General features: G+C 39.4%; 1 protein-coding gene across 4 annotated transcripts in view; it reads left to right on the top strand.

The window, feature by feature from the left end:
* DENND5B (DENN domain containing 5B) overlaps positions 1–18,706 on the top strand; it is a 152,745-nt gene extending 134,039 nt beyond the window's left edge. For all 4 annotated transcript variants that reach the window (XM_019736899.3, XM_019736890.3, XM_019736908.3 and 1 more), the window contains 8 exons: positions 275–396; positions 3,175–3,320; positions 5,229–5,347; positions 6,188–6,375; positions 10,166–10,248; positions 10,480–10,606; positions 12,126–12,300; positions 13,842–18,706. In XM_019736899.3, the coding sequence (XP_019592458.1) occupies positions 275–396; positions 3,175–3,320; positions 5,229–5,347; positions 6,188–6,375; positions 10,166–10,248; positions 10,480–10,606; positions 12,126–12,300; positions 13,842–14,025 (1,144 nt within the window). In that variant the 3' untranslated portion in view covers positions 14,026–18,706. The remainder of the gene's footprint in view (positions 1–274; positions 397–3,174; positions 3,321–5,228; positions 5,348–6,187; positions 6,376–10,165; positions 10,249–10,479; positions 10,607–12,125; positions 12,301–13,841) is intronic.
* The last annotated feature ends 5,398 nt before the right edge of the window (positions 18,707–24,104 follow it).

Raw genomic sequence — 24,104 nt, 5'->3', positions numbered from 1 at the left:
AATTGTTATTCAGTACCCCTCGCCCCTTGTCAGCTGTCACCATCATTTTACAATCTTTGTTAGTGTGATAGACAAAATGGATTCGTGGGGTTTTTTTCTTGATTTACTAACTAGGTTAAAAATATATTGTTAAGCGTATGTTCATTTTTGTGAATTGTCTGTTCTTTTCAGATTAATGTTTCTACCCATAGTTTGTCTAAGTGGAGGTGTTTACTTTTAATGGAAGATGGAATATACTATACTAGTGATTTGTGCTTGTCTTACCCTTTCCTAGAAAGCTTTATAAGCGATACGCTTTTCTACGTTGTGAAGAAGAAAGAGAACAGTTTCTTTACCACCTTCTTTCCCTCAATGCTGTGGACTATTTCTGCTTCACCAGTGTGTTCACCACTATCAGTAAGTCTGGAGAGTTGACTGCCAAGTGACTAATGGAACAAGAGTTCATATTTTTAAAAGCAAGACGTACCATAGTACAGTCAGGTAGCCACTGTGGTGCCCCCTCCCCCATGGCCCTTCAGGAATGAAGGTTATGCTCCAGCTGCTGCTGGGAGACTGTCCTCAGCTCTCAGCCCTGTGGGGAATGCCTCACCAAAGAAAACTACCTTACCCCAGGTAAGCCCTCCTGCCAGGGCCAGCAGCCTCCTGTGACTGGTCGGAGGACTGTCCCAGAACTTACCATCCGATCAGCTGAGGACTCCATTGTGACTGTGTCAAGGCTCAGTTTGTCTCTCAGCTGACCTGCTTTCTTCTTCACATGTTGATCCCAGAAGCAACATTCTGAATGCTAATTTCTGACTCAGAGTCTGCTTCCCAGGAAACCCAATCTGCAACAGGAAATGGGATGGATGTGAAAAGGAATGTTTTATTAACCAAATATTCCTATATCTTATCCAACACATATAAATTCAAAGAATGAGTATATGATAGTGAACTTCTATAAGGGAACATCACTAAACTTTGGTGATTCAGAAAGACTTGAGGATCTTGACGGACGTGGTAGGTCTGCAGAGGAAGAAAATACTGATTAGAGACGTGTTTTGGATAAGCTCAATTATAGCATTTATTCTATTCGCCATTACTAATTTTTATTTGCAGTGGGTCCCCATCCCTACTTTAGAGAATTTTCACTTGTGTCAGTTTGGAGTTGTATTCAGCCGCAAGTGCCAGAAACTTAAAAAACAGTGGTTTAAACAAATCGGTAATTTTATTTTTGTTACATAACGAGAAGTCTCGAGGTAGGCAGTCCCCAGTGCCATCATGGATGTAGGCTGTTTATCCCTCTCCTCCTAGACAATCCCCAGTAGTATGTGCTAATCACTTCATGGTTACAAGATGGCTATTGTCAATCCATCTTCCAGCAGGAAGAAGGAAGAGGGGTCAGAATCTGCTAGAAAAACAGTTTTCCAAGAAAACACAATAAACATCACTAAAATTTCACTGGCCAGAATTGTGTTGCTTTTTAGTTTTTCTGTTCTCTGGTAGAGGCGAACAAGGTAAAATGGAGTTGGAATGGTAATTGGGCCAACCTGTAATATCTGTCAGGCTACTGAAAGTACCCGTTAGTCTACTGAAAGTATAAGAAGCTAAAATGTTATTTACAGTTTTGAAAGAGAAGAAATAGAGCAGGGGTTGTTAGGACTCCTAAGATCCGCCTTATATCTGCAGATTTCTCTTCATCTGAGAAACTTTCAATATGAGGAATTGAGATTCTCATAAAAGAAATATTCTGAGATTAAATAATATTATTCTTTTTATACTTTATTGAATAACTGCCGTGCATCTGTGGGGCCTTTGCAGCCACAAAACTGCTGACCTTAATAGGCCTTTTTCAGCAGCTTTTCTAATCGTGTCAGTGAAAGATTCAAATGAGAGAAGCCTACGGCACCTAAAATAGTCTTTCACTAACCTCTTCTGCTTTCAGTTTCAAAAACTATTTGATTCTGGTTACTAAACCATGAAACTACAGCCTTTCCTCTGACATTTTCCTTTCCTTCAGCCAAAGTCAAAGGACAGAAAGGGAGGTTATCCACCCAACATAAAGAAAGCAGTCTATGTAAAACCGAGGAAATAAATCATTTATCCTATTCATTTTCTTCATCTTAAGAACACATTGAACCATAAGCCCATATTGTAAGGCTGTATCTGGGAACCTTGTCTAGTAACTTTTTTTCATCTTACTTGTAGTTCTTTCAAGGAGGGCTTCTAATACGCCCTCTTGTGAATGAGCAGAAATCCCAAGACTTAAAACAAAAAATATTAATTCTACCCTGCTTAAAAAACAAGAAAGATGGCTCTGAAGGATAAAAATGTGCTAATGTGTTTGAGCCATCCCCATTTTTTTAAAGGAAAATGATGGGAGTATTGTAATGTCTAACTTTATTGTGTTTCTACATTTGAGCAGAAGACAGTGGTGGGACAGTGACATCTAGTGGTATGCCTTTTGAAGAGCTTGCAAAAAAGGTTTCACACAGTTTTTTCCACATCTTGCTTCTTTTCCTCACGTCCCCCTATGAGTCATCTTAATAGCTTTCCAAGTTGTGGTTTACAGACTTCATGTTACATCCAGAATGCAGGTGCCATTATTTAGTATTCTTGGCTGTGCATATTGAGCTGTAAAATTCAGATGGGAAAGTTCTGAAGGGCAGTGCTTTAAAGCAGTGCCCAAGAAAATCAGCAACAAGGGGATACTATCCAAGAAGTCATCCACCCCCTTTTCATATGAAACCATGCCAGGAACTATGTTCATTTGCACTCGATTTTGGAACAAAATTAATATAAACATTAAAGCAATGAAAACACTATATAGCAGCAACAATGTTCATGTCCTGTTCAGTGTTCATTCTGGTGCTGATTCCTGAGATTGTTTATAAACGTAGTGGTGATACGTATCACCATGGTGATACGTATCACCATGGTGATACGCATGCCGAGCCTGCATGGTGATGGGTACACCGGGGAAACCAACACAAGTATTAGGACTCACGGCTTATAAACTGGACCTCACCTTTCTTGTCAGGGAGAGGTTATAACCTCATCTTTTTGTTTAAGGACATCATGATAGAGCATAAAAAGTGAACTATGTGTGAAAGCCAACAGAGTTCTTAACACATATTTGTTTTGTTATCAAGAGAATTTCATTGTAACTTTTAATTAATTTCAGCCTTTTTCTTTCAGTGATTCCATATAGGTCAGTCATCATCCCCATCAAAAAGCTGAGCAATGCAATCATTACATCGAACCCCTGGATCTGTGTGTCAGGGGAGCTGGGAGACACGGGAGTGATGCCGATTCCCAAAAACCTCCTTGAAATGACTTTCGAGGTAGGTTCAGCTGATAGCTTTCTTAACAGAAGGTGTCATGTAGTTCTACACAAGGATGCAGTTTCACTTTTTCACTTTGCCTTGAGTCAGACAGTATAGGGAACACTCAACGCATGCAGGGTCATTTTTGTGGTCACATCTCTAAAGTTGTCTTAAACACTTAGGCTCATTTGTTTTGTGTTTTTGTCATTATTTTCATTTGCTAAGCTCTATTTTTCTGCTTGTAATGGTGCACTTTGGGGCTTTGCCAGGTCCTGGCCCATGATCCCCAGTGTCTTAGCACTGACTGCTGGCCCCACAGTGGTTCTTGTCCTCACTGTAAAATGCTCCCTGCCTGAACCTGGACAAAAGGACAGGAGAGCTGACATCCTTGCTTATGGCTTTTAGACCACATGGTGACATTTGCAAAGTGATTTTGTAAAAATACCTTTCAATATTGTAGTCAATGTTGAGGTCTCACCTGGGGAAGTATTCCCATATGTTTGAGCCCACACGCAGGTTGGTCCTGGCATGCAGGAGAAAGACAATACCTGCTCTTGTTTCAGGAGGGAAGTGGTACTAACTGAACATCCTGTTCTCATGTTCCTTGCAGTCTAAGAATAGCACTTTCCATTCAGAGTCTTAACAACCCCCAAGAGCCCATTTTAGCCCTATCTATCCAGTGGATTTGCAACCATCTGTATATAAAAGATTAAAACCCTTGGCTTTTCTTGACTGCCAAGTATGGAATATAAACTGCATTTTAAGTCCCATCATTGCTGTTTCCTAACTCTCAGTCTACCTACTTCTTCCCATCTCTGCAGCCACAAGTAATTTAAGAGGCCACCCTCCATTCCCTGGGTCACAGTGATGCTTTCTCACTGCCGTACAGAGAAGTCAAGGGCTTTAAGAACGCATCGCTCTGATGTCCCCAACCTTACACAGCCGGTTGGGGTCTGGGATCTTATATCAAAATTTAAAAGTCAGAATTTAATTGACATTTATTTTTACTATTTCTATTATCATTGCTTCCTTTTGTACTTGTTCACAAAGGACGAGGAAGGATGTCAATTAACTATGCTTTTTGTTTTATGGTAGCTTCAAAGACTTCTAATAGATGAGGTTTGAGGTCACTTCTGCCTTAGTATTTTATTAGAAACTTAGTATTTTATTAGAAAAATAACCATGTCAGTGATTTTTTTTTATATCAATAATTGTTTTTCTGACCTCTGTAAACCCAGATAGCATCCTTTTTCCACTTCTTGAAATTCTTCTCATCCTTTAAGGCACAGATCATTATCTGTGTGATGTTTCTGGGTTCCCCAGTTAGAAATAATCGTTCCTGGGGCCGGCCCGGTGGCTCAGGCGGTTAGAGCTCCATGCTCCTAACTCCGAAGGCTGCCAGTTCGATTCCCACATGGGCCAGTGGACTCTCAACCACAAGGTTGCCAGTTCGACTCCCACAAGGGATGGTGGGCTGCGTCCCTGCAACTAGCAACAGCAACTGGACCTGGAGCTGAATGGCACCCTCCACAACTAAGATTGAAAGGACAACAACTTGACTTGGAAGGAAAAAAAAAAAAAAAAGTCCTGGAAGTACATACTGTTCCCCAATAAAGTCCTGTTCCCCTTCCCCAATAAAAAAAAAAATCTAAAGAAAAGAAATAACTGTTCCTTCCCCAATGTTCTTCTAGCAGTTGTTTACATCTCTAGTCTAGCACCTTGTGCATCGTCCTCATTAGATAGTTGATGTCCATTTGTGCCCTGTCTCGTTAGATGTGAATATATTTCTCTAGAGCATTAGCCAAGCACATTATGCAGAGTGGCTTCTTTGAAGCTAAGTTACGCGGAACCAGAGTACCACATGTAAAGCTGAGAGGTAGTGGGATGTGATCGGGTACTGAATAACCTATGGTCCTGTCCCTACAGTGCCAGAACTTGGGGAAGCTGACCACTGTTCAGATTGGTCACGATAACTCAGGACTGTTAGCCAAATGGCTGGTGGACTGTGTCATGGTCAGAAACGAAATCACAGGACACACATACAGGTAAGTAAATGTCCATGGGAGCTCAGAATTCTTTGTTTGAGACGCTTTAGACAAGAAAACGTTTAAGAATTTTTTTCTTTCTAAGGCTTCCCACTGCTTTTTGAATTTTAGCTTAGTTTTTTGGGTTGTTTTATTTTGGGGTTGTTTTGTTTTTGTTTATATAATACAAATTTGCCCAAAAAATAATTTAGAAAAACTACTTGTGTTTGCTCCTAATGCTTAGTCCACAAGTGTTGCATATTATGTTGGAAAAAAAAATTGATGTAACTCTGAAAGAAAAAAAGCTTAAAATAATTCAGGGAGAGGAAAGGATTTTTTTTGGACTCTGCTGGTTAAGGCCAGCACTCCCTTTGGGAACAATCTCCTCTTTTCTTCTGTAATTTAACTCCCACATTAATTTATAGTTTTAAAATATTCTTTATAGAACTAATCACCGAATTTTAATATAGGCTAGGCATGAGAAAATATTAAAGAATTACTTTAACTTGGTTGGGTGATAACAGTGTATGGCTATATAAGAGAATGTCTTTATGTTTTAGAGATTTATACTGAAGTGTTTTTAGGACTGAAACGTCCTGGTATGTGGGATTTATTTTTAAATGCTTCAACAGAAAATGAAGCATATAACAAAATGTTAAGTCTAGGCGGTGAGAATATGGGTGTCTATTATACTATTCTCTCTACTTTTCTATATGTTTGAAATTTTTAATAATTGTAAGAAACAACCCACAGGCACTAAAATTATAGGCTTCACCCATGGTGCTATTTTTAAAATTCTGATTAAAACTGGTAAAATATTGGTGATTCAGATTTTTTTTTTTTTTTTCCCTGTCCTGCTAGGTTCCCATGTGGTCGATGGCTCGGGAAGGGCATTGATGACGGAAGCCTGGAGAGAATTCTTATTGGAGAATTGATGGCATCAGCAGCAGATGAGGATCTAGTAAAGCAGTGTCGGACTCCACCCCAGCAGAAATCACCCACGACAGCTAGGAGACTGAGTATCACTTCACTAACAGGAAAAACCCCCAGTGAGTAGTTGTTTTGTGTTTTTTTTAATTTTCCAGAGTGCTTCAAATGTTGCAGACGTCATGTGGCCATTTGACAGAAAACTGTCACACTAATAAATTGTGGTAAGAAGGTTAAAAAAAAGAATGCTGAAGAAAATTAATTTGGGAGAAGAGACCTTAGAAAAGAGGGAGAGAAGATAAAGGGGAAAAATAAGGCAAGGCTTTAGAAATGATTAAAAGCCTAAAGAATTTAGATGTTAAAAATCCTATAAAAACTGCATGTTCTGTTTCAATTAAGCTATGGAAATATGAATAATTAAACCTAAAGGAGCAACAAGGACAGTTATATATTACAGTACTCACAGACAGCCACCTCTAGCTATCTAGAGCCCTTTATACTAAGAGGGATTCTAAAACTTCCTCTCCCCATCCCCCAACTTTCTATAGAAAGGATGGAACAAGATTCTATAAAGAGTGAGTTCTATAGATAGGATACTGTGTTCACGTGCAATTTTTAATAGTACAGTAAACTTCTGTTTATACTAATATGGGCTTTAGTAGGCTGAGTAATGTCTCCCAAGGATATTAGATCCTAATCCCTAAAGCTGTAAATGTTACCTTATTTGGAAAAAGTTAAGGATTTTGAGATGGAGAGTTTATCCTGTATTATCCAGGGGTGGTGCTAAATGCAATCCCATGCATTCTTATATGAGGGAGGCAGAGGGAGATCAGACACACACAGAGAAGTCAATGCAAAGACAGAAGCATTACCTGGAGTGATGCAGCCATAGCCAAGGAATGCTGGCAGCCACCAAAAGCTTGAAGGGGCAAGAAGCATATTCTTCTGGAGCCGCCGAGGGGAGTGCAGCCCTGCTGACACCTTGATTTTTGCCCTGGGACGCTGATTTCTGACTTCTGGCCTCCAGAACTGTGAGAGAATCAATTGCTGTTGTTTTAAGCCAGCAAGTTTGTGGTAATCTGTCATAGGAGCCACAGAAAAGTAATGCAGAGGCAGTATGATCTAGTGAAAAACTACAAAAGTTTATCAGTGAAGTGGTTTTATTTCAACTGTAGACAACAGCCATCAGTAGAGTAACAAAAGTACCTAAGAGGTCCTTGGTTTACTAACAAAGCAGTTTCCTTAGATAGTATTAGTCCCAACGCATTTGTTAGCACACCACAGTGATATACTCACTATTAGAATAGTATCTAAAAAGCCCCCTTATTCTTAAAGTATTCCCCTGATTCATAAATCCTTTCTGCATTCAAAAGTAAACTTGACACCACACACACACTAGAAGAGAAAATTTAAGACTGGTAACACCAAATACTGTTGACGATGGAGAGCAGCTGATACTCTGCTAGTGGGAATGCAAAAGGAAAAACAGTTCGGCAGCTTCTTGTAAAAATATCCATCTACTTACCATACACTTGACCCAACATCCAACTCCCAGATGTTTACCCAAGAGAAATGAATACCTGTAGTTACACTGAGAACAGTACTCAGATGTTCATAGCAGCTTTACTCGTAGTAGCCAGAATGGAAACAACCCTAGTGTCCACCAAGCACACGGTGGTATGTCTAGTTAACAGGATACTTCTCAGCAATATGTTAAAAATGAACATACTACTGATGCGTCTAACAGCCTGGATGACTCTCCAAAGCATTCTGCTGAGTGAAAGAAACTAGGCACAAAGGACTGTGTCCTGTACAATGCCGTCGATATTAAATTCTGGAAAAGGCCATGTAGTCATGATATGAAGCAGATCAGCAGTTGCCAGGGTTTGAGAGCTGGGGAACAGGATTGACTGAAAGGGGCACAGGGGAGGTTTCTGGACTTATGGAGATTTTCTGTATTTTGATTGTAGTGGTAGTTACATGACTATATGTCTATTAAAGCTCACCAAATTGCACATTTAAAATTGCTGAATTTATTGTATGCAATCATGCTGATTAAAATTTAAAACTAGGGGCCGGCCTGGTGGCTCAGGCGGTTAGAGCTCCATGCTCCTGACTCCGAAGGCTGCCGGTTCGATTCCCACATGGGCCAGTGGGCTCTCAACCACAAGGTTGCCAGTTCAATCCCTCGAGTCCCGCAAGGGATGGTGGGCAGCGCCCCCTGCAACTAAGATTGAACACGGCACCTTGAGCTGAGCTGCCGCTGAGCTCCCGGATGGCTCAGTTGGTCCTCTCAACCACAAGGTTGCCAGTTTGACTCCGGCAAGGTAATGGTGTGGGCTGCGCCCCCTGCAACTAGCAACGGAAACTGGACCTGGAGCTGAGCTGCGCCCTCCACAACTAAGATTGAAAGGACAACAACTTGACTTGGAAAAAAGTCCTGGAAGTACACACTATTCCTCAATAAAAGTCCTGTTCCCCTTAAAAATAATAATAATTAAATTAAAAATAAAAATAACAAAATTCCTATAAAAAAAATTTTAAACTAGATTTCAGGTCAGTCCATCCAAATTATTACAACTTCTGAATCAGTCCAGTTTCATGGAATATTCCTATTTTGAGAAGCCTTATCCTCACTTTTGGTCATATTTTCTTTTCTTACTCAATAAGCAGAACATTTTAAATAAACTGAAACTCAGAAATGGGTAACTTGGTATTTTCTCACAGTGTGTGTAAGGTGATCTTTAGAAAACGGAAAGTTTTAAATCGGTTTCAATATACTACTGATCAGTACCGGAGCTCTGTACTGATCGGTAGTGTGTTGAATGAATGAAGGCTTTTAAAATAGGTGTTAATGTTTAAAAGAAGAAATACTCAGTAAAAGTAAAACTACTAAGAGCTGAAAAGGCCCCAGTATCAGTGCTTCAATCATAAGAGGTTTCCATTTTAACAATTTATATGCATTGATGTAGAAAAAAACTTACTTGAGTTTTTCCTAAAATGAATTCAGAGATTCTTAAACACTGGAATTTATAGTTTTCCCTTTATAGTATAATATGTAAATTAGATATAATAGTTAATCACCACAAGAAAATACCAAATATGTAATTTTTTTCTTGTTACCTACTTCTATCTCTGGATGAAACTTGTTTGCCATGTTTTGTTTTGTTTTTAACTATTCTTGGGGTTTGGGAGGCAAAGGCAATTTAGATCCTATTTAAGCAGCCCACCAAGCTCTCCCCCAGGAACAGAGCCTAGATGAGCAAGTGCTGGCTGGAGAAGGAAGCGGTGCCCACGTGGAGCGACTAGCCCGGTCTTCAGGCAGGGTGACCCAGTGGACCTGAGATCTTCTCTTTACTTTAAACACAGCAGCAAAAACACAGATTCCAGGTTAGCCGTTCAGAGCTGCAGCAGCTTTGGTCTGTGCCCACCAAAGAACTTAGAGGTAGGTGGGGTAAGGTAGTGGGGTACCCTAGGAATGAAGCTGTAGGACCTCCCTACCTCACTCCTCAGGTCCTGCAGACTTGTCAGCACTTGGGACAGGCACCCTGCCCAGTTATTTACACCTAATATCTCATTCAGTTTTTCCAGGGACCCATATATGAGGTGTGCATTTTTCCCTATTTTAGGTTGAGGAAACTCATACTCAGAGGAAGTTAGACATTTGATCAAGATTGTAGATTACAAGTGGTAAGGCTAGGATTTGAATCCAGGGGTCTGTTGGATTCTTTTCCATTGTGCCAAGATGTCTCTCACTTGGCCACACGGGCCCAATGCAAGTTTCGTGAAGCCCCTGGGCAAGCCAGCCTGCACTAGTGAAGTGTTTCCTGCACAGGTGGTACAGTTACTCCCCAAAGGACTTTGGGTTATTTCCCTTGCATGAGAATTCAGCCACTGTTTTTTATTTTTCAGAACCCAATGCTGGACAGATCCAAGAAGGAATTGGAGAAGCTGTGAACAACATTGTGAAACATTTTCACAAACCTGAAAAAGAGGTATGATGAACTATAACACTTAGTGTAGTAAGATTTTAAAGCCACTTTGTACATGAAACATAAGGCAATACAGGGTGTTTTAATTCTCATTTGTAAGCTTTCTAATAAAGATTGCAGAAAACATGCTTCGTAGCTACGCTCTGCCCTTGTTTTCTCCAGTATTTTTCTTAGACACAAACAGAGACATCTCAGTTTGTTGTTTGGCATCTCAGTTTGTGTTATGTTCCACAGAGAGGGAGCCTCACGGTGCTGCTCTGCGGAGAAAATGGCTTGGTCGCGGCACTCGAACAAGTTTTCCACCACGGGTTCAAATCTGCCCGCATCTTTCACAAAAACGTCTTCATCTGGGACTTCATAGGTAAATTAAAACAGGTGTATGTTATTTTACGATCATTGACATGTTTCTTAGAAAACTCAAAGATCCAGGAATTGAGCAGATAACAGTTAATGATAAGGGCGTATGTTTTTAAAAATAAATATCCAATAAGCACTACCCCTGCTTTTCATTCAGTCAACAAATATTTATAGTGTCCACAGTATTCCAAACACTGTTCTAGATGCTCCTGATATATATCAAAACGTAAGTAAACAAACAACACAAAAAGTCTTATGGTTAATAAACCTACATTCTGGTCTGGGCGGGGAGGACACATAACAAATATGCAATTCAGCTCTATGTTAGAAGGTGATCGCTGACCTGGAAGAAACAGAGCAAGGTAAAAGGAAATGGAGTGGCAAGTGCTCTTTTAAATGGGGTCATTACAGGCTTCGTTGACAAGGTGACATTTGAGCAGAGACTTGAAGGAAGTGAGGAAGTGAGCCGTGTAGTGTCTGGGAGAAGGGCACTCCCGGCGGCCGAGAGAACTGCAGGGCAGGTGCCCCAGGAGGGAGTGCATCTGGCCCTTTCGTGCAATAGCGATCAGTGTGAGGGAAGCAGAGTGAGGAGGAAGACAGGATGTTGGGGGAGAGGGGTGTTTACTGCCAGAGGCAGCTAGTGTAGGGCCTTCTAGGCCACGGAGGACTTTGGTCTTTATCCTGCATGACATGGGAAGTCATTGGGAGGCTTGGAGCGAAGGAGTGACGTGAAATAACACGTTTTACAAGGATTACTCGAGCTCTGTACCACTAGCCTCATGTGTCTATTTAAATTTAAATTGATTTCATTTTAATTTAGACTTTACTTCCTTAGTCACAGGGGCCCTACTAGTAGCTACCAGTTGGATGTTACAGATAGAGAATGTTTTCATCATCACAGCAAGTTCCCTAGGAGTGTGCTGCTCTAGCTTGCTAGACTTTGTAGTCTTTATTTTGGTATGCAGTTCCGCTCGAATTCCCAGTTTCTTTAAAGGGGTGATTAATCATTTTGTGTTTTGTAAATAAGGCCTAGGTGAAGTAGTTGATTTCATGTAACTTAGAATTTTTGGACAAAGAAAGGAAAGTTGACAGATTAGGCCCCCAGGAGTGGTTTTTTCCCCTTTCTACAATGCCTAGAATATTATTCTGCTTCTGATATGTGTACACATACCTCTTTCTCTTATTTACAGATTCAGTTCCATTTCAGGGATTTTGTTGCAAAGTGTTAGCCAACTATTGTGTAGCTGGAACAGAGGGCACCTTCCTGGTGGCTACCAGGTGTTTGCTACTTACTCCTAGTAGATTCCGGTCTTAACAGTGGAGTCTATTTTGATTTTCTTCTTTTTTGCCAATTTCCATTTTATGAAGCTATTCTAAAGAGAGTATACTTTCCAGCCTTCTAGAATGCAGTCTAGATGAGAAAATAAACTCCCGGGAGCATATTGTTCCACCATGAAGTGTTTAATCTCTCTGTTATAAAGTGTCGATGTGTATTATAATGTGATTCTGACTTCCTTCCCCAGAGAGAGCGGTTGCTTATTTTGAAACCACTGACCAGATTCTAGACAATGAAGATGATGTCCTTATTCAGAAGTCATCCTGCAAAACCTTCTGCCACTATGTAAATGCTATTAACACTGCACCCAGGAACATTGGGAAGGACGGCAAATTCCAGATTTTAGTTTGCCTTGGAACACGGTATAAAGCCAGTTCTTGACTTTCCCTATCTTTGCTATATGTTGACCAAGAATTTAGAATGGGTTAAAACCAGATCATGCCCCTTCCAAAGCTCTCCCGTGGGTTTCTTTCTTTCCAAGTGTCATTATGAGACTACTGTTTATTGGGTACCTGGTATGTGTTGGATAAGGCACTATGCTGAGAACTTCGTATACGTTATTTCATGGAATCCTATTGCTCACCACCGCCACTACATGAAGTAGCAACTGATCTCCCCATTGTATAGATGAGAAAAAAGAAAATAGATGAGGCACAGAGAAGTTAACCAGTTTTCCCAAAGTCACACAGCTAGAAAGAGGTGCAGCCAAGATTCACACCCAGTCTCACTCCAGAGCCCAGGCTCTCAACCATTACATGATTCTGGTTCCAGAGATAGATAGATAGGTAACAGGTAGGTTGATAGATAATCAGACACACCAACACATACACACACACATACATATTTACTATGTAGAGCTTGCGTGGTGCATGTACACCACCATATTAAATTTAATAACATTGTGGAATTCTTACTATATAAAATCTTCTCTTTAAGACCATTTCCTACCCCTTTATTTTTTTTTGAAAATGACACATACGCGCTGTATAATCCATTAATTTTAAAACAGCTCTTAGAATTATAAGAAAGGAAACACACAGATCTTGAGAAGATTGTTTTGTGCAAGTTTATTTTCTTCTAAGCCCCTGGAGGCCCCAAGCAGAGGTGTAGGATGGACTAGCTACGCTGCCCTTGTGAAAGGCACATTGAGAGATGCTGTCTCAGGGTGTCTTAGGTACTTAGCGACAGATTATACTGTCCGTGTTTAATCAGGAAACACGGAAGACTGAAATTCTGTCCCAAAACAACTGCATTACAGAACTAAGTTCTGAATTTCCTTATAACTGGGGCCCAATTTCAGCTGTGCTTTTAAAGTTCCTTTTGAACATGATCCTTATCTCCTTTTATCTCTACGGCGCTGATTTATTAGACCCCTGCAACCTCTTTTGGTTTATAAAGACCTAGTTAATGTTGTTCTGCTTTGATTTGTTCCTTACCTTATTATGTTGTATAAATTAAAAACAAAAAACTAATCGCTACTATTTAAGATAGTCTTTCCTCACAAAAGGTCAGTGTACTTTGGCATACCTTACTACACATGTCTGAGTAACAACCTGTAAAAAAGAAATACAAAATGACATTCTGCCTCTTTTGAAAAGTATAAAATCAGAATAGAATAGAGAGTTTCTTTAATGTGCAGAAGTCCTTATGGCCAACCTGTCCAGACCTTCTTTTAGAATCTGATGGGTTTTCCCAATAGCTTACACTGCCTCATTACTGTGTCTTTTTGACCAGTAAATATCCAGCTTCTTGCCTTTGGTTTCCTCTCTGCTGACCTCAGAACTTAGCTAGATTTTGCCCCTTCCAGCCCCACACCTACCTTCCCATTGAAAGCTCAAGTATTGTGCCTTATTCTGCAGCGAGGTCAGCCGTGCTCAGGACTTGTTTCTGTTTGGGTCTGTAGGGATCGCCTGCTCCCGCAGTGGATTCCCTTGTTAGCCGAGTGTCCGGCCATTACCCGAATGTATGAGGAGAGTGCCCTCCTGAGGGACCACATGACCGTCAACTCCCTCATCCGCATCCTGCAGACCATTCAGGACTTCACCATAGTCTTAGAAGGCTCTCTCATCAAAGGAGTGGATGTGTAACCCAACTGGCTGGAAACTCGCGGTCCAAGACCCCTTGCTTCTGAACCTTCCCCATCTACGGGACCCATGTGGACTTGTCTGCCAAGGTAGTGAGTCACTATGGGGAGCGATACACTGTATCCCCCAGTTTGAACAATCATCACACCACAGACAAGGCAAAATGCTGTATTGTAGTTCATTTGAACCAAGAATTTAGTATAAAATAGAGTATTTTCATGTGTTAGATGTGTGTAAATATGCTATCTTCTTTAAGAAATTATATTACTCTAATAAGATACTTTTCTTAGGTTGAATATTCCTGTGACTTAAAATGAGTAGCTTAAAAGCATTGGGAGCTAGGGGGGAAGAGTGGTGCTAGTCAGGAAGAAGCCAGTAAACATGTAAATATAGTGCAACCCATTGGGGCTTTTTATTTTCTCCAGGTATCACAAAGGAACCCAGAGTGCATTGTTATGTCGTAGCCATCCATCCAGGTGTCTGAGCCTCTGTATTGTGAATGTAAACACCTTTACCTACTGTACGGGGTCTTCCTTCCTCACTTATAGCTTTTAAGTTACAAATAGTTTCATACATATTAATTGAGTCACTTTTCCAGCCCTTTGGGAAATTTTTTTCATCAGCACTAGATGAAGATATAATTCAAATACCTTAAATACTGAACCCCAGGAGCTTGGCTGAACTGGAAAGAGAACACACAAAGCCCTGAGAAGTGTGTTAAATTGTGGGATTATACTCCTTTACACTTTGGAAAGATTAGCTTAGACTAATTTCATTCTTGGCATTTTTATTCTTGCTATTTGAGGTACTTTGGGCAGATGTGAATTTCAAAGTGTTCGCCTGATAGTTATAACAACTGCAAACAGCAGTTTGATTCTGTACTTTGTATTTAGCCATCTAAACCCGGCCGAGGTCCCTTACCTCTTAAGGATAACCATAAGCTCTGTCTTTGTTTGGTTCCAGTCACCCCCTTCCCTCTCCCCGTGCCCATCCCCCTCTCAGGAAATGGAAGGAATGTCTAAGAAGGAGGAGGGCTCTGTGTGGCTTGGAATGTTTTTGTGAAAGTATTTGTTGACTATGATAATGCAAATAACAGAAGGAGAGAGAAAGAATGAACCCTTTCTGGGTGTTCAGGGCAAGCTTTACGTTCCTTTGTAAGAAGGGGTAGTAATATAAAACGACTTGCCCAGAGAAGGTGAAAGCCAGGACAGCACAGCTGGGCAGAGTGGAAGCAAAAGAAGAGACAATAGTCCTGTAAAACCAAATGTTGTGAGTAACTTTCCAGTTTGGTCTTTCATGAGGAAGTTAAATAAATGTGGGTGAGCTAGACCTTAAGTCTTCATCTTATGGTAGGTCCCGTACCTCTAATTAGGCATTTGCACATTGTTAGCAGTGAAATTGCCTCAGCAGAGCTCTGGGTTTTATTCCCACTTGTGGCTGAGAAGCAAAGCCATGGCCTCCCAGGACCCTTGTGCAATCTGAGGGTGCTGGGCTTTAGCCAACAGTTGGTTTCCCTTATTTCCTAGAGGAAGAAACTAATGAAACAAGTGCCTCACTCCCTTTATCAAACACTGAATTCAACCAAGGCACACCGCCTTTTGATGTGGGGCTTAGTACTTGAGGAAGAAAGTGGGGGTTAAAGTATTTAGAAATCCATGGAAAGGGTATAAGAGGGTGGTTCTGGGCAGCATGGGGGGCCAGAGAGTCGTTTGCCTGAGGCTAAATAAGGTGTGTCTGTAGCGGTGTGGTTCTTCTTCCAAGACCCATTTCCCACCAGGCGCTTACTGTGTTTCAGTGATCAGAAACCATGGGATGGTCCAGTCCAGGGTTTTGTTCTTATTACCTTTTCCATGAGGCCAAGCTTCTGACACACTCTGGGCAACCAGAGAGATGACGTAGGTTAGCACAGAGAATTGAGTCATCTAGTCCAGCCTTCTCATGTTATAGAGGGGAACACTTAAGGATTAACGAGATTAAATACTTCCACAGCTGGTCAGTAGCAACACAGGGTCTAGAATTAATGTTTTTTATTACACCAGACTGCATGAGACTGACCTCCAAGGTATTCAGTATTAATAGTCTTTCTACCCTTGGATCTTTATTCATTCACCTATACAGATAGGAAATAAAGATTAATATTCATGTAGAATAATCATTTGTAAGTATTAATATTCATTTAACATTGTTCTCAAGTTGTTCAGAATTAACATCTATTATAAAAACTGGGAGAAAATTGGATTTGGAGCCTGTGAATAAAACCATCGCTTTAGAAGGTAATACCCCAAACAAGAGTTATACCTAAAGTTTCATCCCACTTTATGTAGTATGACTGTAACAGTGAAATGACCAATGTCAAAAGAATCACACCAGAACTGACACACCCTCTACAATACCAGGCCCTATAAAGTTGTCACCTTGGGAGCCCATATCCTTATTCCAGGGATCCAGCCAGAGCTCCCAACATTGGGGACCCCCTTGTGAGCTGCTTGACAGGCTTACGCCCATGCTTTTCTATATTGCCAGTGATGGTGAATCTTGGCCTTGAAGAAGAAATGTAATTTTTAGAAACAATAAAAAGTCCTTAGAATCCACGTTGGTGAGTAAAAAGGATGCTTAAGAAGAGTTTTGGGTCACATAAGAAACCCAATTGTAAAGAAGTAAGACTTAGTTCTTACATGGCTTATAACTGCCTCTGAGCCAATACCAAAATATTTTGGGCCAGACAGTAACAGAATTCTTAGAATAAGTGTACATAGCCTTCCACGCTGACTTGTGGAAGGACCATACCCATTTAAAGGTATCCTTTCTGCTATGTTAACTTTTCAAATTAGTACATTGCTTTATAATCACACCTTAAAGCTAAAGTGAATAAAAATCAAATTTTGTAATTGGCTTTTTTTTTTTTCTCAAATTAAGTTAAAAGTAATGCCTGGAACCATAACTAGTATTTTCACATAATAATGGTTTAAGAAGAAATTGTTTTAAAATTAAATTGCCAAAAATATTACCTCTTGAAACATTTTTTTTTCCAAGTGTTTTTCAAATATCCTGAGACTCCTAACCTCAACCTTTGTGACATGGTGGCATTACGCCAATGTCGGTATTATTGGAGACCCTACAGCTTTGCCTGGTCGAGGCTCATTCGTGCCTTAACATTGACTGAGGCTCAGTGTGGAGTAGCATCAAGTGAGGTTCTAGGGGGGAAACAGACTACCGAGAACAAAAGAAAGGCCTCCCATCCTACTCCATCCTCTTTCCCACTCGGGGCAAGAATTTGGTATAAGTAACCTAAAATTTGCATAAGTCTGAGATTTCCCTCTAAAATTTATTTTAAATGTTTTACACCTTTTTGTACCTTTTGTAACCCTGTGATATTTACTTTAACATGGCTTCTTGAAAAATCATCTTAGTGAACTTCTGTCACACTGTATGAGTGATATAGGGGAAATACTGAACTGCTTATATTTCCTTTTTTGGCAATAAAGCACTGTTGTATGTAAATGTAAGTGAAAGAGGGGTAGAGACTATACAGAACAGTTTGTATGCAGTACATGTTGACACCTCTAAGATATTTTGAAATATGAGGCAACAGACGAGGACCTCAGATGCCCAGGGAAATATTTATTTGACACAGTGGGAGTGTAGCTCTTAATAATGAAATTTCTTCTTTCTGCTAAGAATTACGATTTTTCAGAAGATTTTTATTTTGAGAACTGTGAGTATTTTCTCTGTGAGGTTTACAGAAACTAGTCTATCCTTTTCACCATGTTGAAAGGACAATCTGAACCTTAGCTATTTATATTTCAGTATTAACACACCTTCTTTGATTGAGAATGGAGTCTTGAGCTGTTCTCTACTTTTATAAAGTGAATCCTATTTTCAAATCATCTGTGTCTTTTCAAGTCCCGTTTCTTATGTAAGTATTTGTTATATTACCATTTAGCTTAAAAGGAAACAAATGAATAATAAACTACTAGGCCCCTATTCTTATTAAAATACATTTATGAATCTCTTAAATCAAACTGATGTCCAAACTTTTTGAGGAGGGTGTTAATGGAGTGTGATCAAAAAATCCAAGGAGAACCTCATCCTTTCAGATTTGACTAAAGCTGATCATCCTCTCAAGGACAAAATAAAGATTGGCTCCAGAAAGGTTTAACACTGAGTAATTAATACCGAAATGAAAAAAAGTCATCAAAAATTTATTTTCATTTGAAGAAATCCAAGGTATCCTTGGGTTATATGGGAAGAAATCATGCTTGATCCAGTTACCTGAATGTATTTGTATGTGGCTCCAGTCTTTATTCCAAACACCAAATCTTGCTGACAGTAGAGAGATATGGTAAGAAATTCCTGTTGTCGATCAAATGAAGGTGTTATACATATAGAAAGAATCCTCTTTTGTTAAACTTGAACCATGTATAAATGTATCCTGTATATCTTTTTAACAAATGAGCATTTCTGCATTTAAATTGTATTGTTTTTCTTTGTATTGTTAACAAAATGCATCAGAACTGGATTTTTTTTTTCTCATCTGAGCATAATATAAAATTTAAAGAGTATTGTGATATCAAGCACTTTAGCATACATATCAGAAACTGACGTGGGTTTTTCACGTTTTGGAGTACATTTAAATATGACTTTTCATGCTTTGTTCTTTACAAATAAAACTGTGGGGTTGATACTTTGTTTTGCTTCATTATTATAGAATCTTAATGCTAAGTATTTAACAGAAGAAATAAATTCAGAAAGTAGAGAGAGAAAACGAAAACCATTATGTAGTAAAAATACAGCCTACTGAGCAACTGGTTATGCAGAAGGGGTAAAAAAAAAAAAAATGAACTCTACCTCACTCCATACAGAAAAGTCAATTCTTGATGGCTTAACAACCTAAATTTAAAATGCAAAACAATTTTTAGGAGAAAATATAGAATGTATTTATGAATTTTGGAAAAGAAAAGATTTCTTAAACGAGACACTCATAAATCACTAGCATTGTAGTCCATGTTGAAAGCAGAAGGCAGAGACTTGTTGATTATCCACTGTGTGTTAAGCATTGCTTTAGATTATGCGCACACAGCAGTTTGAACATACAAATAAATCACATACCTGCTCTCGTGGAATTCATATTCTAATTGAGGAGTTACACAATAAACATGGTAAATAAATAATACACATAGTATTTAGATAATAAGACTATAACAAGCAAAGAAAAGGGGTTGAAGGTATGGTTGGGGCTGCAATTATAAATGGGTTAGCTAGGGAAGGTCTCACTGAAAATGAAGTTGCCTTTTAGCTGAGGTTGGGAAAGAGTAGGAGAAATAAGTTTGCAGGAGGAACATCAATAGCTTACTTTTGGACATAAGTTTGGAATACCTGTTAGACATCCACGTAAGAGTGCTGAGTAGGCAGTTGCACATGTGGATTGGGAATTCAGGGGAGAACAGTGTTCTGTTTGTCATGGTCCAATCAAGAGACAGAAACCAAAGCGATTTGACCAGGGGCACTCTAATGTAAAGAACTGTATTAGAGTCCGGGGAAACAGAACCAACTGGATATGTGTATATAAATATATAGAGAGATTTATTTTAAGGAATTGGCTCAAGCAATTGTGAAGGCTTCGTAATCCAGAATCTACAGTGTAGGCTGGCAGGCTGGAGACCCAGGGAACTGCTGCCGTTCAAGTCCAAAGGCCATCTGTTGGCAGAATTTTGCCTTGCTTAGAGGAGGTCAGTGTTTGTTTTATTAAGGCTTTCAACTGATTGGGTGAGGCCCATGCACAGTGTGGACTGTAGTCTGCTTTACTCAAAGTGCACCAAGGTCAATGTTAATCTCATTTAAAACAAACAAACAAACACCTCTACAAAAATATCCAGAATAATGTTTGGTTAAATATCTGGGCACCATGGCCCAGCCAAGTTGACACTTAAAATTAACCATCTCAAACTATAACAAGAGATTGGAATAATGGAGGATTTGCTAATAAGTAAAAAAGAACTCTAAAAAAATACAAGAGCATCTATGAGGAGCAGCCACTAAACCGAGGGCCAAGGCAAGGCAAACCGAAGAGTCCCCTCCCCCTCAGGCTGAGAAGTTTAGAGATGCTGCACTAGTGGACCTTGTTTGGCATCTTCCCACAGGTGTTAGGGAAGCATCCATGTGGAGGTGCCATACCCCAGAAGTTGCTGGGAAGCCACTGGAGGGGTTGCTAGGGAACACGTGCATGGAGAGGTGCTATACCAGTAAAACCCACTGCAGAACCACCCAAGGGAGTGCTGCATGAGGTTGGTTAGTGCTGAGTACTTAAAAGCCAGCCACAGCACATTGCAGGAGCCTGCAGAGGGGAGCCGAGCTGAACCAGGAAAAGAAACCCTCTCCAGTGCATTCTGATAACGGCTAACTTTGTGCTAGCTGGCAAAGGAGAGATGTTTACAAGAGGGTCTACCTCCTTGTTGCAGAGCAGGCAATCAAGGGTTGATTTGGAGCTGAGAGGCAATAAAATTGATAACTGCCCAAAACAATTTAGTTCTTTATATTCAGTTAAGGAGGAAATCCGAAGGGAGTGGGAAAATGCAGGAGGAAAAGAGTAGAGCAAATGTCTTTAGGAGGCAATGGTTTAGAGCAGACGCTGCCATGTACACTTGGACTTGGCCCAGACGTGTACAGTTTTCATTGCTGCCCTTTAAAATATTGACTTTAATCAAAAATATTGATTCACTGAAGTTAATAAGGTTAGGAGGCTTTTGCAGTCTCGGGAATGAAGACCACGGTGGCAGCAATAAAGATGGTGAAAAGTATTGGATCCTGGGCACATTTTGAAGTTAAAAGGCAGAGATGTGATGAATGTGAGGGATGAATGAAAGAAGAATCCAGAATGATTCCAAGTATTTTGACCTGAACAACTGGAAGGATGAAGCTAGAATTTCCATTAACTGAGATAAATAAATGTGTGGGGAGAACAGGCTTTGGAGATAGATCAAGAGTTCAGTTTTGGACATGTTAAATTTCAAATATTGATTAGCTATCCAAGTGGAAATAATGAACGGGAAATTGAGTCTGGATTTTGTGAGCAATTTAACTTCAGATATAAATTTGGGAATTGCCAGCATATATAGATGGAATTTAGTGCCCAAACTGGATGAGACCACAAAGGGGGTGAGTTATTAAATAACCTCCCAAACATTAATTTTAATTCCATAATATGGATGTACCATGATTTATTGTTTGACATTTAGATTTTTCACTGTTCTGAACAATGCTCTGATGAAAAACATCTGCATAGCTTCCAATGTTTAACTATTCTGAACAATACTATATACAAACAAACATCCTTGCTGTGTGAGAAATTATAATTTTTATAGGGCAAAGGCTCATGTCAACAACTCCATATGGTTCAACCTAATATTTTTGATAATCCTTTTGATTCTTTATCCATGTGTTATACTTTGATTAAAATAGATACTATAACCTAGATGGAGCAATTAATCTCTGGGCTGCAAAGCTTAAAAATAAATCCCTCTAGTTAGAGCCAACATGTAGACCAGATGTTCTCTATATATAACATAAGCCCAATGTCTATTATTTACCTACCCATAATTTGTGTAACCTGTTCTTAAATGCTCCAGAACTTTTCCTAGATTTCTCACATCCTATTAAAAAATAGCAAAGCTTCAAAATACATGAAACAAAAAGTGATGTAATCAATGAGAAATAGACAAATTCTCAAGGATAGTAGGATATTTCAGCACCCCTTTTTCAATCATTGATAGAGTAAACAGGAAATCAGTAGAGACATAGAAGACTTGAACAATACAATCAACCAACTTGACCTAATAGATACTTATTGAATACCCAACAACAGCAGAATACAAATTCTTTCCAAGTACACAAAGGACAGTTACGAAGATTAACCATATTTGGGGTCATAAAACAAGTCTCAATAGATTTTAAGATTCAAGTCATGCAAAGTCTATTCTCTGCCACAGGGAATTAAATTAGGAATCAATTAAAATATATCTGAAAAATCTCCAATGTTTGGAAATCATAATACACATGGATCAAAAAATGAATCAAAAGTGAAAGCAGAAAGTATTTTGAACTGAGTGAAAACAAAGCATATCAAACTTTGTGATGAATCTAAAACAGCTCTTAAATTAATAACACTGAACACCTATATTAGGGGAAAAAAGTCTCAAATCAATGAAATATGCTTCTACCTTAAGAAACTAAAAAACAACAACAAAAAAGGAAGACAGAAAATAATAAATATTAGAGCAGAAATCAATGAAACGGAAAAACCAAACAAAGCAAAATCAGGGAAACCAGTTCTTTTGAGAAATCAATAACATTGATAAATCTCAATTGATAAAACCTTAGGTTGATTAGAGAAAAAAGACACAAATTGCCAATATCAGGAATGAGAAAGGTGACATAAATACAGATCCTACAAATACATATATTTTTTAAGATTTTATTGGGGAAAGGTAACGATTTTATTGGGGAACGGTGTGTACTTCCGGGACTTTTTTTTTTCCCCCCAAGTCAAGTTGTTGTCCTCTCAATCTTAGTTGTGGACGGCGCAGCTCAGCTCCAGGTCCAGTTGCTGTTACTAGTTGTAGGGGGCGCAGGTGGTCGAACCGGCAACCTTGTGGTTGAGAGCCGGTGCTCCAACCAACTGAACCATCTGGGAGCTCAGTGGCAGCTCAGCTCAAAGTACCGGTTCAATCTTAGTTGCAGGGGGCGCAGCCCACCATCCCTTGCGGGAGTCGAGGAGTTGAACCGGCAGCCATGTAGTTGAGAGCGCACTGGCCCATTTGGGAATCGAAACGGCAGCCTTCGGAGTTAGGAGCATGGAGCTCCAACCGCCTGAGCCACCGGACTGGCCCCCAGATCCTACAAATATTAAAAGGACAATAAGGGAATATTTTGAACAACTTTTTGGCAATAAATTCCACAACTTAGATGAAATGGATGTTTCTTAAAGACAAACTATCAAAGTTCACTTAAGAAATAGATAACCTGAATAGCCTATGTCTATTAAAGAAATTGAATTTTTAGTTAACCTTCTCACAAAGAATACTGCAGGCCCAGATAATTTTACTGGTGAATCCTATCAAAAATTTAAGGAAGAAATAATGAAAAGTCTACACAAACTCTTTCATAAAATTTATGAAGTATGTGTTAGTTTGGTAGGGCTGCCATAACAAAGTACCACAGACTTGGAGGCTTAAACAACAAAAATTTATTTTCTCACAATTTTGGAGGCTAGAAGTCCGAGATCAAGGCATCAGCAGGGTTGGTTTCTTCTGAGGCCTCTCTCTTTGGGCTAGAGATGGCCATCTTCTCTCTCTATTCATGTGATGTCCCCTCTGTCTGTGTCCTAATTTCCTCTTCTTATAAGAACACCAGTCATATTGGGTTAGGGCCCATCCTAATCACCTCATTTTACGTTAATTATTTCTTTAAAGACCTTACCTCCAAATTCAATCACATTCTGAGGTACTGGGGGGTTAGGACTTGAACATACGAACTTTGAGGGGACACAGTTCAGCCCACAAGGTAATACTTCCCAACTCATTCCACAAGCCAGCATTACCCTGATACCAATACCAAACAAGTAAATAACAAGAAAAGGAAGATAATTGACCAAAAACTCTCATGAACATAGGTCCAAATGTTATTTTCTCAAATGTTATCGTATCAGTTCAAATCCAGTGATAAAAACGATGTCATGACTAATTGGGGTTTATCAAGGAATGCAAAGTTGGTCTAACATTCACAAATGAAGCAATATAATTCACCATGTGTACAGACTAAAAAAATGGAAAAAAATTTTTTAACAATTTCATTTAATTATGTCTTAGGGGAAAAAAAAAAACTCAGCAAATTTCCTGACCTCAGATACACTATGTTCATGGGTCAGCGATAAAATGCTTAGTCTGAAGAAACTGTTGGGGAGAAAAAATTTTGTCTGCCCATTTAGGTTCTTTGGCTGGTCTAATCAAATTAACATAAAATGGATTAACCATAACCAGAGAAAAACAAAGTTAATTAAGTACACACAGGGGCCAAAGTTAATTAAG

This window comes from Rhinolophus sinicus, chromosome 1 (assembly GCF_057876585.1).
Source record: "Rhinolophus sinicus isolate RSI-liver-muscle chromosome 1, RSI-T2T, whole genome shotgun sequence".
NCBI classification, from domain to species: Eukaryota; Metazoa; Chordata; class Mammalia; order Chiroptera; family Rhinolophidae; genus Rhinolophus; species Rhinolophus sinicus.
This window is presented reverse-complemented; position numbering and strand designations above follow the sequence as displayed.